The sequence below is a fragment of the Xenopus laevis genome, chromosome 9_10S (genome assembly GCF_017654675.1).
Source record: "Xenopus laevis strain J_2021 chromosome 9_10S, Xenopus_laevis_v10.1, whole genome shotgun sequence".
Classification (NCBI taxonomy): domain Eukaryota; kingdom Metazoa; phylum Chordata; class Amphibia; order Anura; family Pipidae; genus Xenopus; species Xenopus laevis.
The window spans coordinates 54,791,574-54,809,933 of NC_054388.1; the positions used below are offsets into that span (position 1 = coordinate 54,791,574).

The 18,360-nt window shown below is 41.7% G+C and overlaps 1 protein-coding gene across 6 annotated transcripts in view; it reads left to right on the forward strand.

The window, feature by feature from the left end:
• Window positions 1–18,360, forward strand: part of usp37.S (ubiquitin specific peptidase 37 S homeolog) — a 37,400-nt gene that overhangs the window by 13,174 nt on the left and 5,866 nt on the right. For 4 of the 6 annotated variants that reach the window (XM_018238755.2, XM_018238757.2, XM_018238760.2 and 1 more), the window contains 12 exons: window positions 6,057–6,188; window positions 6,554–6,677; window positions 6,976–7,178; window positions 8,256–8,373; window positions 10,845–10,924; window positions 11,359–11,523; window positions 11,897–11,965; window positions 13,287–13,425; window positions 14,289–14,532; window positions 15,656–15,816; window positions 17,102–17,162; window positions 17,245–17,360. In XM_018238755.2, coding sequence (XP_018094244.1) covers window positions 6,057–6,188; window positions 6,554–6,677; window positions 6,976–7,178; window positions 8,256–8,373; window positions 10,845–10,924; window positions 11,359–11,523; window positions 11,897–11,965; window positions 13,287–13,425; window positions 14,289–14,532; window positions 15,656–15,816; window positions 17,102–17,162; window positions 17,245–17,360 — 1,612 coding nt within the window. The remainder of the gene's footprint in view (window positions 1–6,056; window positions 6,189–6,553; window positions 6,678–6,975; window positions 7,179–8,255; window positions 8,374–10,844; window positions 10,925–11,358; window positions 11,524–11,896; window positions 11,966–13,286; window positions 13,426–14,288; window positions 14,533–15,655; window positions 15,817–17,101; window positions 17,163–17,244; window positions 17,361–18,360) is intronic. The other 2 variants (XM_018238758.2, XM_018238759.2) reach the window with 1 other exon arrangement.

The window sequence follows — 18,360 nt, forward strand, 5'->3', positions numbered from 1 at the left end:
AAACCTATTGCCATTGATTTCCATATTAAAATAGGAACTTCTATTTCTCTTGCCTAATTGGGGGACACAGGCACCATGGGGATGAAGATCCTGCAGCTGGAGAATGGACACTAACTTGTTAACTTGTGACTCCTCCTCCTGCTCTGGGCTTCATCCCCTGCCTCCTCCTGTTACTTCCAGTTTTCTTTAGTGTCCTCAGAAGGAGAAGACACAGGATTTTTGTGGCTGGAGCAGGTGATCAAGGACTCCGGTCAGATCATGCCACATTAAGGGCCACTGATCCATTCAAGAGCCCTTCCAGCTGACTGAGTATTTCTCTGCCCGACAGCCTTCCCGCTCTACGGAGGACTGCAGGCTTGCTCCCAGTTCCCCCTGCACTGGATTCCCGCTCTACGGAGGCTGCACCAGTGGTATACACCTTATCTGGTGTTATACGCATATGTGTTTATTTATAGGTTTATATACTTGTATTTAAAAATATATAATAAGCACATATTCTATTTCAGGGTGGCAGATTTACAACATATAGGGCATATCGTCAGCTGGCTACACTTGGTGAGTATACTCTCCTCTTCCCCCCATAACTTTACGTGCTTCCTTCCCTGGGCTCCCTTTTAGGTAGTGTGTTTGTGCGCGGACGGGGTCCCTTTTTTATTCGTGGGTTGTGTGCGCATGGTTTCTAAGCCTTCCCTGTGTTCCCCGCTATTCTAGCTCTACTGGTGCGCCTATTCGCGCCTTCCTGCTTCCCACACTTCCGCCCACGCTGGCGCCCTAATTCTCTCGCGCACTTCCGGTGCGCGCCTTCTGTTCAGCGCATTCCGGCTCTATTCTCAGTTTGGCGCTTCTTCTTGAGCTGCGTACGGCGCCTTGACTCCGGTTGTTTGCGGCTCTTCTCCACAGGCGGCTCCTTCTAACGCGCTTTCACTGCACACTGCCCACAGGGACCCGATTGTACTGAGGTACAGCTTAGCAGCTTTTTCTACAGGCATGTACTTACTACTTACTATGCCTCTGTGTTTGGGGAAGGATATAAGGGATGTTTCCTTGGGGATCTAATGCTATTCTCCCCCCCCCCTCCCTTCTTCTCTCATACTACAGAGCACATCTTTGCAACCAAGATCTGCCTGTCATCCCTGCCAAGGGTATCCCCTGCCTCCTTCTCTCTTAAAGTTTTTAGTACTTAAATAAAAAAAAAAAAAAAAAAAAAATTGAGAGAAAGAAAAAGGTTTTTATGAGCAATATGGCAGACAAAACTGAAGAGCCCAGGATACCCAAATCCTCAGCTCAATCTCGTAAAGCCAATCAGGTCTCTTATCTGGCTTGTACTTTCTGTAAGACCAAATTTCACACAGCTTCTGCCGAGTCGGTGTGTGTGGACTGTAGTTCCAAGACCCTACCCTCTTCTGACACTACAGAAGCTGATTTAGTTAGGGCCCTGTCCCTCTCACTCGCAGGCATCCAAAATTTAGCCCGCATACCCGAGACTTTAGACAAAGTCCTCGAACGCTTGTCTCAGCCACAGGTTCCTGACTGTAGACCCTCAGGCTCGAAGCGTCCCACTACCTCCCCTCCTGACTCTCCAAGGGCAGCTATGTCCCCTTCCGATGAGGACGGACAACTACAGTCTGAGGGTGAGTCTGACCAGGACCTTGATCCTGAACAAGATATGCCTAGAACTCAAAAGGAGGTTGAAGGCCTCATTCAGGCGGTACTTTCTACCCTTAATATTGAAGATACTGTTTCCACTGCAGAACCTGCAAAGAATATCTTCAAAAGACAAAAGAAGAGTTCGGCCATATTTCCAGCATATGAGCAATTAGAAGAGATAATCAAATCTCAATGGAAGACTCCTGACCACAGGGTTCAAATTTCTCGCCGCTTTTCTCAGACTTATCCCTTCCCACAGGAGTGCACAGAGCTATGGGCGTCACCCCCAATGGTGGACCCTCCTGTTTCTAGACTGTCTAGGAATACTACCATTCCTGTAGCTGACGCTGCAGCGTTTAAGGACCCTATTGATAAACGTCTTGAAGGCTTTTGTAAATCTACCTTCACTGCGACGGGTACTGCTTTTCGTCCTATTTTCGCTATTGCCTGGGTTGCTAAGGCAATGGAAGTTTGGGTTGAACAAGCGGCCCAGTCGATAGGTTCTGAAGACCCAACGACAGACAATCTCCTCTCACAGATTGCTGATGCGACTACCTACATCTGCGATGCAGCCCTTGATGCAGCAAAAATGGTGGCCCAAGCTTCAGCCCAATCTATTGCTACCCGTCGGTTCCTTTGGCTGAAAACTTGGTCGGCAGATCTAACTTCGAAGAGATCCCTGGTCAGCCTCCCCTTCCAGGGTAAACTTCTATTTGGGGCAGAACTGGACAAGATTATCTCTCAGGCTACAGGAGGTAAGAGTACACTACTCCCTCAGACCAGAACCAGGAGAACTTCTTTTAAGAGACGTCCCTTTTTTCGCCCCTTTCGCCAGACTCAAGGGCACAAGACTCACACGGAAAAGACCAACTCCAACTTTCGTTCCCGTTTCCAGAACAAACAACGTCCCAGTGGCTTGCCCTCGCGCGGTCCATCCAAGCCCTCTCAGGATAAGCCCAGCACAGCCTGAAGGGGTGCCCACCCCCGAAGAGATCCCTGTGGGCAGACGCCTCAAATCCTTTCGGGAGGTGTGGTCAAACAAAGTAAAGGACCGCTGGGTTCTACAGGTGGTCTCGCAAGGCCTTCTTATAGAATTCACCCAACCCCCACCCCAACGATTCTTCATATCACGTCTTCCCACACACCCGTCCAACCGGGCACAGTTCCTTTCGGTGGTTCAAGCTCTCGCAGCAGCGGGAACTATCCAACCCGTTCCAGCTGCTTACAAGGGAAAGGGGTACTATTCCAATCTCTTCACTGTACCCAAGAAGGACGGTTCTCTACGACCAGTACTAGACCTCAAGTCTCTCAATCCGTTTGTCAGACACTGTCACTTCAAGATGGAGTTCATTCAATCAGTTCTCAACTCCATGGAGCTGAACGAATTCATGTCAGTGATAGACGTCAAGGATGCATACCTCCACATTCCAATCCACCCATCCCATCACCGGTTCCTCAGATTTTTCGTAGACGGGCAACACTGGCAGTTTGTCGCCCTACCCTTTGGTCTATCGTCCGCCCCTCGCACCTTCACCAAGGTGATGGCAGCTACATTGGAAACCCTTCGCATCGCAGGGATCTCGGTCATCCCCTATTTGGACGATCTTCTCTTAAAAGGCCCGTCGGCGGAAGTCGCCTCCAGCCACACCTCTCTTGTTCTCAAGACCCTAACGGAATTCGGCTGGCTCATCAACCACGACAAGTCTCACCTTCTGCCGTCACAACGGGTGGAATATCTCGGCCTCATCATCGACTCCAGGAAGGGGAGAACCTTCCTCCCGGAAGTCAAGAGCTCGACCCTTCGGGCGCGAATTCTGACCCTTCAGTCTGCGTCCTCCATCCCACTACGGAGAGCCATGCAGACGTTGGGCACGATGGTGGCATCCTTCCCAGCCATACCATACGCCCAGTTCCATACGAGACCCCTACAACGCACCATTCTGCGTTACCAGCGACAGAATCGACACGACCTAGAGCGACTCATAGCCCTTCCAGAACCAGACAGACAATCTCTGGTTTGGTGGCTCCTCCCACTTCGCACGTCCCTGGGCAAACCCTTCCCCAGTCATCAATGGACAGTACTCACGACAGATGCCAGCCTTTCGGGGTGGGGAGGTGTCCTGGGTCAGAGGACAATTCAGGGTCTCTGGACAGCGGAGGAAGCCTCGCTGTCGATCAATCTCCTCGAGCTCCGAGCCATCAGATACTCCTTAGAAGGGCTAGCCCCATTCCTCAGGGGTCATCCGATTCGAATTCAGTCGGACAACGTCACCGCTGTGGCGTACGTAAACCACCAGGGGGGCACAAGAAGCCCAGCTGCCCTGAAAGAAGCAAGTTCCATCCTACGGTGGGCAGAGACTCATGTTCCAGAAATCTCCGTGGTACACATTCCCGGGGTAGACAACTGGATTGCCGACTACCTCAGCAGGGAAACATTAGACCAGGGAGAGTGGAGCTTACATCCCGATGTCTTCCAGTCAATTGTAGACAGGTGGGGACTTCCAGAGGTAGACCTCATGGCGTCTCGGGACAATCGGAAAGTGTCAAGATTCGTGGCCAGAAGTCTCGACCCTCTTGCTCTCGGGGTGCACGCTCTAGTCATCCCTTGGCCTTTCGCCAAGGTTTACATCTTTCCCCCGCTGGCCTTGCTCCCCAAGGTCATCAAGAAGATAAAGCGAGAAAGAACTCTGACCATTCTGGTCGCTCCCTACTGGCCGCGGAGAGCCTGGTTTGCCGAAGTGGTGAAGCTGGCTCGGGAGGATCCGCTTCGGCTTCCAAGAAGAGTAGATCTTCTCACCCAAGATCCAGTTGTCCACCCAAATTCACATCTGTGGGCTTTAACGGCTTGGCTCTTGAGACCTTAGTGCTGAAACGCAAGGGCGCGCCTCCGGATGCCATACCTACCATGCTGCGGGCTCGCAAGCCGGTTTCCGCCAAGATCTACCACAGGGTCTGGAAGACTTTCATCTGCTGGTGTGAGGCCAGGGGTGTTAACCCACAGGGGGCTGACGAGAAGGTTATCCTTTCCTTTCTGCAGGACGGCTTGTCGAAAGGATTGGCATTGAGCTCTCTGAAGGTTCAAGTTTCGGCCCTCTCCATCCTTTATCAGAAGAAGCTTGCTATGAAGTCCAACATTAAAACGTTTCTTCAGGGCGCCATGAGGATTGTACCTCCCTATCGGTCACCCGTACCCCCTTGGGACCTCAATTTGGTTCTGTCGGTGCTTCAAGAAGATCCTTACGAACCTCTAGACTCCGTTCCCTTGCCGTCCATGACTGAGAAGGTGGTCTTCCTACTAGCTATCACTTCAGCCCGCCGAGTATCCGAGATTGCTGCATTGTCGTGTAAAGCTCCTTTCACCATCTTTCACAAGGACAAGGTTGTATTACGTCCGACCCCGGATTTCCTACCTAAGGTCGTTTCTGAATATCACTTAAATCAGGATATAGTCGTACCGTCGCTATGCCCAGACCCGAAGAATCCGGCTGAGCGTAAGCTTCACACTCTGGATGTGGTTCGTGCACTCAGGATTTATTTAGACGGCACCAGACGAGTGGACGCTCTCTTTGTTCTGCCCAACGGCCCAAGACGGGGAACCAAGGCCACCATTGCCAGGTGGATTCGTTCCACGATTGTCAGAGCTTATGCAGTCCGTGGTCGTCACCCTCCGCTGAGGGTCACAGCACATTCTACTCGATCTGTCAGCACCTCCTGGGCGGTTCGGCATCAAGCATCGGCTGAACAGATATGCAGAGCGGCCACTTGGGCTTCCCATCATACTTTCACGCGATTTTACAGGTTACACACACAGGCTTCGGCTGAAGCTGTTTTTGGGAGAAAGGTGCTCCAGACCGTTGTTTCTGAGCATTAAGGGTGTATACAGTGTCCCGCCCTCTGGGATTGCTTTGGGACATCCCCATGGTGCCTGTGTCCCCCAATTAGGCAAGAGAAAGAGAGATTTTTGTACTTACCGTTAAATCTTTTTCTCTTGTCCTATATTGGGGGACACAGGCCTTCCCTCCCTGCTTTTGACACTGTTCATTCTACGTACATAGTTCCTCTACAAATTTTTGGTTATGTTTCTGGTTGTTGAGGGGTATCTTGTGTTCCTCTTCGGTTTTGGGTTGCTTTGCTCCTTCTTCGGTTAAAACTGGAAGTAACAGGAGGAGGCAGGGGATGAAGCCCAGAGCAGGAGGAGGAGTCACAAGTTAACAAGTTAGTGTCCATTCTCCAGCTGCAGGATCTTCATCCCCATGGTGCCTGTGTCCCCCAATATAGGACAAGAGAAAAAGATTTAACGGTAAGTACAAAAATCTCTCTATTTGTGAATTCAGTAGCCAAAGTGTTTTCTCGTCGTCTTAAGAACAGATTATTATACTTTTAATATTGATATCACTCTTTCTCCTCAGCTTTTCCAATTTGGGAAATACTTGCTATATGAATGCCATTTTGCAGTCCCTGTTTTCCCTGCAGCCGTTTGCCCATGATTTGCTGAAGCAGGGAATTCCCTATAGGAAAATTCCACCAAATGCATTAATCAGGTACGGTACTTTATCCAGTGCCAGAAATAAGTTTCAGGGACTGGTTTGTGTTTTATAATAAGCATTCTTTTTATGTGTCTTTACAAGCAATTGATGTTTTTGCAGAACTGGATGCTTCATTGCATTATGTACCAAATCTACCTAATACTGGATTATTATTGGATTTAGTACATGCCAGTATTAGCACTTCATTAGATTATGTGATAATCTGTAGTGCATCAGATAACTAGATTTCATTACCAATAGCCATTGTCGGTACTAGTATAGTTCAGAAAGCTGGCGGACCGCAAACTGCAATTCGCTGTCTTTTTTATGGCCTGTTTGAAATTTAAGACACTTCAGTATGTTACTGCTTTCTTCTTTAGACGCTTTGCTCATCTACTAGCAAAAAAAGACATTTGCAGCCCTGAGGTAAAGAAAGATCTTCTGAAGAAAGTAAAGAGTGCCATATCTGCTACGGCAGAGAGGTTTTCGGGTTACATGCAAAATGTGAGTATATTTTGTAATATGTTAGGAGTAGTTGTAGATATGGGCCCAGATGCTTTCGATTTCCCAAGGGCAAAAATAATGTAAGGCAGGTAGTCATTGGTTACACAAAGAATATTTGAGGTGTGACCCTCCTAGCTGTAATGGAAGTAGAATTCCTCCCAGTTTCTTAGAGTACAGGTTCAGTAAAAGCATATTGGACCTCCTTTTAACTATCTGCTTATTTTAGAATGTATTTGTCAATCAAATGTTCAAAATATATGAGCTCTTGTTTTTTTGTGCCTAAAATAACTGGTTTTAGGATGCTCATGAATTTCTGAGCCAGTGCCTTGATCAGTTGAAGGAGGACATGGGGAAACTGAACAAAACATGGAAGACTGAACTGTCATCTGGAGATGATGTTCCTGGTATAAAAGGAAATGATGATCCGTCTACACGTATATATACCTGTCCTGTTACCTGCAATTTTGAATTTGAAGTGCAGCATTCAATCATCTGTAAAATGTAAGCCTAAACATGTCTGTTTTGCCACTGGCTTATCTATTCATTTCCACAATGTGAAGAGGTCAAACCTGTTAGATCCTTACCACTTTGTGGGACGTTTAGGCGGGGAAGTTAAGACATAAAGGAGAGTTGGTAACCGAGAAGTAAGAGCATAATATGTATGGTGTAAGCTAAAAGGATAACAGTGTTACTACCAGAGAATGACATGAATTTTTTTAGGTGAAATGTGTGCAGTTGAGAATTAATAATTTCATTATTATGTTGAATAATGATTTCAATGAGTTTGGGCCAATATCTGTTTGGGCCAGTATATAATAGCATTTTTGATTAATTTCCTGTTATATCTGACATGCAAAAACTATGTTAAATGTAACTGCAAATGATGCTGATGTACATAAATATAGCTATATGTTTTGTCCAGTTTTTTCACTTACTCCACAGAATTAACCAGCTCTGTAAGTGTAACAGCAGGGACTTAAGTGTGCATAATTAAAAGCAAGAGTACACAGTCACATTATTGCTCAGCGCGGCTTTCCCTTTAAACACACCTGGCTCATTTATAAACACTGGAGAAATTTGGCCATGGGCAGTAAACCATAGCAACCAATCAGTGGCTGACTTTTCAGCCAACTGTAGTTTGAACAATGAACACAAATATGTTATTGCTTGTCATGGGTTACTGTCTAGGTCAGTGATCCCGAACCAGTAGCTCATGAGCAACTTGTTGCTCTCCAACCCCCTTGGATGTTGCTCCCAGTGGCCTCCAAGCAGGTGCTAATTTTTGAATTCCAGGCTTGGAGGCAGGTTTTGCCTGCATAAAAACCAGTTGCACTGCCAAACAGAGCCTCAATGTAGGCTGACAATCCATATAGGTGCTACTAAATGGCCAATCATAGCCCTTATTTGGCACCCCAGGAATATTTTTCATGCTAGTGTTGCTCCCCAACGCCTTTTACTTCTGAATGTTGCTCATGGGTTCTAAAGGTTGGGAATCCCTGGTCTAGGTGCAGATTTGCGCACTATGTTAATCTGTTAGTAAATATATGTATGTAAATATATGCATTGTCCCTTCCTTAGGTGCGGTGAAACTGTTAACAAGAGGGAACAATTTAATGATCTCTCAATCGACCTTCCTAGAAGAAAGAAACCATTGCCTTCCCGGTCAATCCAAGATTCATTAGACCTCTTTTTCAGGGTTTGTTTCTATTTTTCAGAACTCTCCATATGACAAATGTAATGCTATTAATAATTACAACTCCTTGTTTCATTTAATCAAAGCAAAAAAAATATAACCCTTTTACATTATTAAGGTATGTAAAAATATATGCTGGCTCTGTTCTCCCTAATTCCTTGAAGAGAATGTAAGCAAATATTGCATTAAAGGGGTTGTTCAGCTTCAAACTAATTGTTTTCAGATAGATCACCAGAAATCACAGCTTTTTCCAATTACTTTCTATTTTCTGTGTGTCACCGGTTTTCTAATATTGAAGTGTAACGTGTCATTTTTCACCTTGTAAAGCAGCGTTGGGAGGGGGCGGGTCCCGACCCTGTAAACTGTTCTAAACTGATACATTTAGTTAATTCAGTTCTTATCTTTGTCCCTGCTGAGCAGAATCTCTGGGTTTCATTACAGGCAGCTGTTAGAATTGATACAATAGTTGCTAATACTCCAGAGATGCTGCTGAGAAATGTATCAACTAAATGTTGCAAAATTGTAACAGACTTTGCACCTGAATTACTGTGCTGCCAGACTCAAAACACCAGAGACACGAACATTAAACTTTAAACTTGGATTTTGGAAAAAACTGTAAAAAATAAATAATGGAAAGTAATTGAAATCTTTTTTTATTTCTGGGAAACAATCTGAAACCAAATGAACTGAAAAAAGTGTTTGGTAGATGAACAACCTCTTTAAAAGAATTGTTCAGTGTAAAAATAAAAACTGGGTAAATAAGCTGTGCAAAATAAAAACATTTTTCTAATCTAGTCAGTTAGCCATGCAGCTCTCTTGTTTCCACCAGACAGTAACCATTCAGTGACTGTTTGCTTAAACTAGTGGGTGGGTCTGTATCAGTACAGTGTACTTAATTTTGTATGTCCAAGCATTTCTGTATATGCCGCAGTTTTTAAGCACGCACCGCTTAGTAGAAATATTATCTGGGCCACTTTGTTGATATCCACACTCATAAACTGTCTACACTGTTTTTCCCCTAGTCACCCATGTACAGCATTCACCAATGGGTTAACTCTGTCTGTGGGCCAGTAGCAGGACCTCCCCCAATAGGTTAGAAAGTTTCACTTCCTTCCCTCACCCCTAGTCTTCATTTTTATTTTTTATTTTCTTTGTCCTATCTGGGCCAGTGGTAGGATTGAAGTTGGAACATTCTACCAAGATTATTCAGGAGTGTCAGGACTAAAATACATTGTGAGGCTCCTATTAGCTCCCCTGCTGGACTGCACTTTGGTTAAAAGATTATTGCAATAAATCTTTTAACCAGAGTGCCGTCCAGCCAGTTTTTGCACCATATTTACAGAGATTTGTCTCCCAGAGGAAGTGGACAGCAGAGCCTGTGAAACGCATAGGAAAAAACAGTGGCACCAATTGCTATTCCCTGAACATGCGTGGGCCAGGTCCATCCAATATATATGGGTTTTAATTACAGTAAAACAGGCATTCCGCTTAGAATTCCAATCTGTTCCCAAAAGAGATTACTTTGTGAATTATATTTTCAAAACTTTCCATTCAAGCAGAGAAATAGTTCCTGAAGGCAAAATTCAAAATGGAGTCCCTCATGTCTATCATGCAAGCTGTTTTGAGAAGTGATTGGTTGGCTAACATAGACCTAAAGGATGCCTATTTTCATGTGCCAATAGCAGAGAAACACGGAAAATTCCTAAGATTTTCAGTAGGTGACCTACATGTGCAATTCAGATGTCAACCATTCAGGCTCTCAATCACCAAGAGTCTTCACAAAGGTGCTAGTGTCCCTCATTGCAGAACTTTTCTCAAGGAAAGGCAGAGTGTGATAACATAAGGGTCAAATAATTCCTGCAGTTTCATGGCTGGGTTGCAAATTAAGATAAAAACAACCCAGTCCCAATGCAGTCTCTGCAGTTCCATGGAGCTCTGTTTCAGACAGCCCAAAATTTGGGTTACTGTCTCTCCAGACAAGCAATTAAGTTATCAGGTTGATGGAAGATTTCAAAGAGCAAAGGCTGGTTTCAGTCCGTCAGTGCTTAAAGGTTCTGGAACAATCTCCTCGAAGAATTAGATGGGCGAGATGAGAATATGTTGATTACGCATACAGTACGTTAGATGTGTTGGCCTCCCAAGAAGCAAGACTTGGGAGAAAAGTTTTGCAGATAGTTGCCTCATCTGTAGTTTTGGGGAGTCCCATTGGTGAGTTTCCTGGTCACTTTCCATGGCAGCATTCACCAGGGATTTTCCCTCCCTCAAGTTGGACAGCTTTATGCTAAAACTAGGGGTGAGGGATGGAAGTGAAACTTTTAACCTATTGGGGGAAGGGCCCTGTCTGCTAGTATGTAGGTGTAGTTAACCCATTGGTGGATGCTGCCATGGAAGCTGACCAGAAAACAGAAATTACAGTAAGTATTAAACAATTTCCTGTTTTCTGAATGTCTCATTTTTTTTTTTTTAATTTTCAGTTAGAAGACCTTGAATATGCGTGTGAGAAATGTAGTGGAAAGTCTGCAACAGTAATGCACAAATTTAGCAGGCTACCAAGGCAAGTGTTGTGCTGTTAACTTGGTGAAATAAAGTTATTTGTTTAGAATGCATGCCTTTGGCATAAAGTGGTATTGAAATCCAGTCTGAGCTTTTTGCATTATAATTTCATGTGAGGAGAATCTCAATGTTTAAACTATCCCGTGGAATGCTTAATGCAAGGGAATGGATGTAGAATTGTTTTATTAGTACAGGGAAATACATATGCTTGTACAGTTAATATATGAACAAATCACCAAAAAAGTTTGCTTATAACAAACGCCTACTAATTTTCAGAGACTGCACCTGAGATCAGAATTTTTTTCCATGCCATATTTAGAAGCAAGCAGTATTTATTCTCTGATCCTTAGACAAATTTGGTGTAGTTGTCTTTAGGGATTTTTTCTCATATACTTTTTTGATTTGTTTAATTAAATGTTGTTAATTTTCAACTAGGATTCTTATACTTCACCTAAAACGATACAGTTTCAATGTGATTCTATCTCTTAATAACAAAGTGGGTCAGCAAGTTGTCATCCCTCGTTATCTTACCTTGTCGTCGCACTGTACAGAAAGCACATGGCCCCCCTTGTCCCTTGGCTGGAATGCACAAACTGCATTGTAAGTATAACGCCAAGTAATGATAGATTCAGTAGGTAAACCTATAACCACGGCTTCCGTCCAGTGAAGCAATATAATCAAAAAATTTATTACGTTAAGTTTATTGTTTTATTCTAATGCATTGTAAGTATGCTTGGGAAACATACTTCTTTTTTTTTTTTTTTAAGTCATTCTCCTTATTTTTGACCTAAGTTGTAAAAGTAACTTTCACATTTGCATTAATAAGAGATACAGCATATAGAGTGGAATACCAAGGAGTAAAAGACATTCCTGTTTTGTAAAAAATATTTATTAAATACATAAAATGTTGCCATTGGCATAGGTCTAATTTTCCATGATTGACAAATTCTCTTCTACTGTTTTTTGCTCTTAGAAAAACACGGCCATTAAAGTTATCACAGTTGGTGAATTCTTGCACAATGAGCACGTCAACACCTCTACGGTATGTTTCTCTCAAATATTTCTATATAGGCCAATGTCCAGACAAAACTTTGAATTATTTTTTAATTATTTCATTATTTTTATGAAGTTACCATGAGGCTGTGAATAACGGTTTCAAAGTTCTGCTTGGTTATAGCAGTGACGACAATCCCGACCGTCTTCAACCACTGTCGAACTCAAATGTAACTTTTTACATGACCCCTTGAAATAATTTCCTAATGCAAAAGGTGATAAGTTTGCTACCAAAATGCAGCGAATCAGGAGATATTTGGTTTCAAATAGCTGAGAAGTAGATTCTGGGTAGTAGACTTAAGCAAAATGTACAACTTGTATTAAAATGGCCCATTTAAGAGTTGATAGAAATTATTGTTGAATTATGTATGTAGAATTGCACTTGATTATACTTTTTTAGTTTTTATGTTTCTATAGCTTTTATTGAAACTTTTTCAAAATTTTGAACTTAAAGTTACATACATGCTAGAAAAAAAAATGAGTCATGTTACATTTTTAACATAAAGTATTACAAATGTTCTTTACATCCGCAAATATCGGTGGGGCTATTGAAATACAATATCATAAAGATGGGAAGAGGAAAGATCTAGATTTATATATATATTGCAAAGAAAATTAAATCTAAGGATCAACCCTGTTTTAAATCTTTCATTAAGTCAAAGTGGAACTATCAAATCCACGTAGATGAAAGTACTCCATCCAATGTTCCCAAACCAAAATATGTGCATCATTGTAACTAGAGTGGCACATAAACAATTTGGATTAGTTCCAGGAATCCATTTAACTGTACGACTTTGAACCAGATACCATCTACTCAGGACCTTGTATGATGTTTCCTGAGGTAGAACATTGATAGAATAAAGCATAGAATTTGAAAAGGTTGTTTGCCTTTGATCACCTAAGCTAAGTGACAATTCTCTACAAATTTTAAGGTGCAGACAGGTTAAGTATTAATACATTGTCGACAAAGCTAAAATCCTTTCATTAGAGGTAGATTAAGGCAAATTGCTTCAAAGAAAGTATGCAAAGAGAAAGAAGATCTCTTCCATAGGACAGTTAAAAATGCTAGATTTGATTGTACCTATAAAGTTTTTGGATTGGAAATTTATCGCTCCTGCAGGACTGTCTAGCTAAGAAATTTGTCCTGTAATATATAATGACTTATATACTTCTCCATCCACCACTGAAATTGTTTAGGTTCCTGACCTGGTGGAATATCAGGATTATTAAACAATGGCTTTTTAGTATTTATTGAAGTTGCATACATTTTGTTTGAGCGAAAGCTTATTGAAATGTATCATTGTGTTTAGAAAGCACAAAGCTGCAAACAGCTTGCCGGTTTGTCTGGATTCCGAAAGTGAAGATGAGCAAATCAAACGGTGTGTCTCTCACAGTCAAAGGATTTGTGAAATAGAGATGAAAGAACAACAGAATGAAGAAAAAGATAAGGTGAGCACCTCAAATTTATAATCTTGCACACACTTTATGCCCTTCAGTCCTGCCTACACTACTGCGTTTTACTAACTGGCTTACCAGATTCCCACCTTCTTCAGTGTAATTTGAACCATCCTGCTTTTTCCATGAGAGCCAGTTTCTACAATTTTGCCAGTGTCATGGCACTAGTTTTTTAACTTAAGCTTGTGCGTTTCTATGCAGTCCTAGATGTTTCCAATGTATGTCTCTGAACCATTGCTTTTCATATTATTTGCATACCCCAAACCAGCTATCTGCCTCTACAAAACTAGAAGTAAAGCCTGCATCTTGATCACTTGTAGATCATCTTATTCAGTCTGCACATTTATGAGGCAATGCTCAAACCATTGTGAATGGCTGTATTTATCTCCTCAATTTTGTGGGAATGCGTTACTCATCCACTTAGGTTGTAAGCTATAGAGAGTAGGGTTTTTTTCTCCTTTGTTTCTTAAGGCTTGAAGCTACAATGTGGTTTTATACATTGTATTTATTTAGTGCTTTTTTGTAAGTGTCTTTAAAGTATTGTAAGTATGCACAGTATGTCATAGGCAGCTCTGTACACAATGTGTAGCATGTATAGCATTGCATCAAATGGAGAATCTTGTACTAATGTTGGTGAAACATAATATTTCATAGAAAGGTAATTTAAAATGTCTGTATAAAGGTTTTTAACATAAGCTTGTACACACTGTAGATTTATAGAAGTCTTACATTCTAATATAGTGCTACCAGTTTTTTTGTTTGATTTAAATAAAATGTTGTAAAGAGATTTCCTAACCTGTAAATACATCCTTTTATTTTTTTTATTTCCCATATATTTGACTTCCTTGCTGGGAAAGAAGGAGGCCAGTAAATGTTCAGATGCAGGAGATGCATTCTTTGATGAGATGAACGATGAAGAATTGATGGCAGCAGTCTTGGAAATGAGTAAAAGGGAAACATCCTTGTCTGAAAGTCGTGATGATGAAGATAAACTCTCCAGTAGCCCAGACACAGGCTTTGGAGGAGATGACGATGTGCAGGAGATGGCTGAAAACCATGAGCCAATGGAAGAGGATAGATTAAAGACTGCAAAAGAAATGGGTATGCAGTTTAATTATTTAGTAATATGTAGTTCTACCTTATTTTTTAAGGGGTGGTTCACCTTCACATAAATAGTTATTCAAGCAGAGGAAGTAATTTTATGCATATATATGCATTAAATGTCTATTAAATATTCTCTACTGTTTTTGAGATAAATAACCTCAACTACTACTGCCCATGCCCATATCGTATATACGACTTTGCATAGCTTTGCATTGTTCGGTACAGCTTTATTGTTACTGGGGGAGGAAGGGGGAGCAGCTGGGTTTCACAAGCAGGTGAAATTAACCCCTACATCACCATCACTTTGGGTGCAAGTTGAAAATGCTAGCTTAAGCAAACTATTAATCTATATAAAGTTTATTGAAATATAGACAATAAATTTGTATTGCTATTGACAATTATTCTTCTGGTAGCCAATAAAAGTAAAGTAAGGCAAAGCTGAGATAGTGACATCACCACCCTCCCATGTGACCCACACTGCCTGCAAAAAAAAACACTCCTTCCTGAGATGTTTCTAAGTAGATTTAACCATACTTTGGTATGGTTAGAATTATGTGCTCCACTATACATTGTGTATTTATATAAGACCTTGTTTGTTATACTTAGGGGAATAAGTTGTTTTATGGGTAGTGATCCACAAAGGTGAACCACCCCTTTAAGACTGGTATAATTATTTATACAGCATTGTGCACTGCGACACACAGGCAGTTTTATGTGAATCTGGGAAAGGAGCTGACATTTTTTTCTCCATACTAGGTTATTGCATTGTTCTGTCATATCCAGAAAATAGAGCAGTAATCCTTTACTTGACTGTATTACCCTGTTGTCTGAACAGTTGATAATTCTACAATACCAGTATAGTTAACTAATTAAAGGTATACAAGGCCTTTTCCAGATAAGGAATTTGTCCATAATTTGGATCACTATAGTCCAAAAGCAGTTAAACATTAATTATTGCCACCGGATAAAAGATAACATACCTGTAGTACTATTTTCTAATAGTTGCTTGTTTGGTTGTATGCTCTCAAGCTTTGTTCTTTTACAGTGAGTGAGATGTCCCCTACAGTCTTTATGCTTTAACATATTGGAACCTCAGGAATTGACATTTCCATGTATTTAGGTGTGCTTCAGTATAGTGACATGGCAAAAGATTTTGATGAGAATAAAGAAAATAAGACTCCAGAAGCATCCCAGAATGATGACTGGCTTCAGTATGACCTGGAGAGGGAGCGTGAGGAACAAGAGCTGCAACAGGCACTGGCACAGTCACTTCAGGAGCAGGTAATACTGATCACAACCACCTTTTCTCTCTCTTCCCCCTTTCCCTCCATCCCCCTCCCCCTATGGCATTAAACAATGTAAATAATAGGTAATCGATCCTGCATGCAAGTCAGCTCCCATATATAAGATTTATTTTTATAATTACAGTGCTCAGTGTCTATAAAGCTGGCTTTTCTAAAAGTCTTCCTAGCAGCATGTAGACTAAGCTTATATGGAAAGATTTTAGTACAGGGATGTCTTCAAATTCTGGAAACAAAGAATACAGCTACATCCTCCTCAACTAAACAATGATATTGAAATTTTCTTTGTTGTTTGTTCTGCCCATACCTCTTAAGAATGTGCAGGTTCCCCAGCGTGTGCTTGACTTGTGGTTTTGTTGAGTATGGCAGATCTTTAAAGAATAGAAAAGAAGAAAGAACCTTGTTTGTGACTGTAATTTTATACAAAAGTTCTCCGATGTCTTACACCCACTATGTTTAGTTCTCAATATCTCCACCTGATAACTTCCAGATTCAGGATAATTGTCCTAAAATAGTCACTTATTCACTCATTAAATGAACTTCCACCTATAATCCTAGTGTGCTGATTTCTTAATTAACACCACCCCATCAATTCCACTTATATTGGTTGAATATTGGGTGCTGTGTGCTCCTTTTTCACGTCTGTGCCACCGTTTGTATGTATACAAACCAATATAAGTGGAATTGATGGGGGTGGTGTTAATTAAGAAATCGGCATACGAGGATTATAGGTGGAAGTTCATTTAATGAGTGAATAAGTGACCATTGCAGGACAATTATCCTGAATCTGGAAGTTATCAGATGGAGATATTGAGAACTAAACTAAAGAAATCGGAGAACTTTTATATTTGTATAAAATTACAGTCACAAACAAGGTTCTTTCTTCTTTTCTATTCTTTTAAGTGTGGTTATAACTCCTTGGGTGTCTGAGGAGCAAGGAGTCAATTTTAAGTGAGAAGAGTTGATTTTTCCCTTTCCCCTAATAGAGTATAGCAGATCTTGAATTGCCCATCTTCCATCATAGAGAATCTGACACCAGAAAAAGAAAAGTCAAACCGTTTTGCAGATTCCTTTCCTTGCATTTCGCAGTTTTACCTATAGAAAAGTCATGAGATGGTTTATAGAAACTATGTAGTGGTTAAGATATAAGTCTCTGGACTTCAACCTTTGTAGGCGTAAGGGGGCTCCTTTAATTAAATAACAGTTTATAGTGCTAAGCACGATATTAAATGTTATGGGTGGGTCTTTCTTATAAATCATTTCAGGAAGCTCGAGAAATGAAGGAAGATGATGACCTCAAGAGGGCTACAGAGCTGAGCTTGCAAGGTAAAGGGAGCATCTGACAATTTATTACTTTTTCAAGTCACTAACTTAATTGTAATCATCTCATTCTTTTATTGGGAATCAGAGTTTAACAATACCATAATGGATGGAATTGTTTCTGATGAAGATTCTGGAAATGAAGAGGTTCTTGACATAGACTATACAGAGGCAGAAACAGAGGAGTTAAAGAAAAATGCAGAGGTACATAATCTGATTTGAGCTTCTTATTTTTTTTCATTACCAGACTTGAAGGGGAGACGACTCTTGATTCATTGATAAATGTATTTGCTGCTTTTAAAATTACTCCAGACTGAAACGCTACTGAGCAAAAAAGGAAATCATTTATAAACAATGAAGTCTCAGAATATTGCTCTCTACAACATACTAAAAAGTAATGTAAAAGTGAGCTACCCCTTAAGAAACCATGGGTGGGATGGCACTTCCATGCCACTTTCTCATCCCACTCGAGAAGAGTTTCAATACTAATCCGCAAAGGTCTGTCATTTGAATTACATAAACTCCACTTAGATCATTATGGAAGATTCTTAATCCTCCATGGCCTAATTGCTAATAAACCCCTCACTGTGATCAACATTTAGATGCCACTGCCAGTTGCAGTGTCCATCCTTAACCACATAACTAAACTGTCAGAATTTCCCTCTGGCCCTGTCTGCCTAATGGGGGATTTCAATTGCTGTCTAAATCCATACTGGGACAAACTCACTCCAGATCCCCACACTTCCACTAAAGTTACCCAATGGGTGGAGGCCCTACAGTGGACTGACCTATGGAGATGGAAACATCCACTCCATAAGGTCTATTCCTGTCACTCTGCAACGCATAAGCCCTTCTCAAGGATAGACTTAGCCTTAGCATCTCAAGACCTGTTACCCTTAGTTGATCAGATCCAATACTTACCTCAAACCTTATCAGATCACTCTCCTCTCCAACTTATTTTATGTTGTAATCCGGACGCCTCTGGTAGACTTTGGCGACTTAGCCCACTCTGGCTCAAAAATGACACAGTTGCCTCTATAAACACCCAGGCCTATAATGACTGCTGGATGCAGAATGCAGAATCTGCCTCCTCAATGATCCTACGGGATGCCTCTAAGGCAGTCATGAGGGTGGCCCTGATGGCAGCAATATCACAAACTAGGAGTGAAACTATAAATCAGGTAAAAAAAAAAGCTGAAGATGA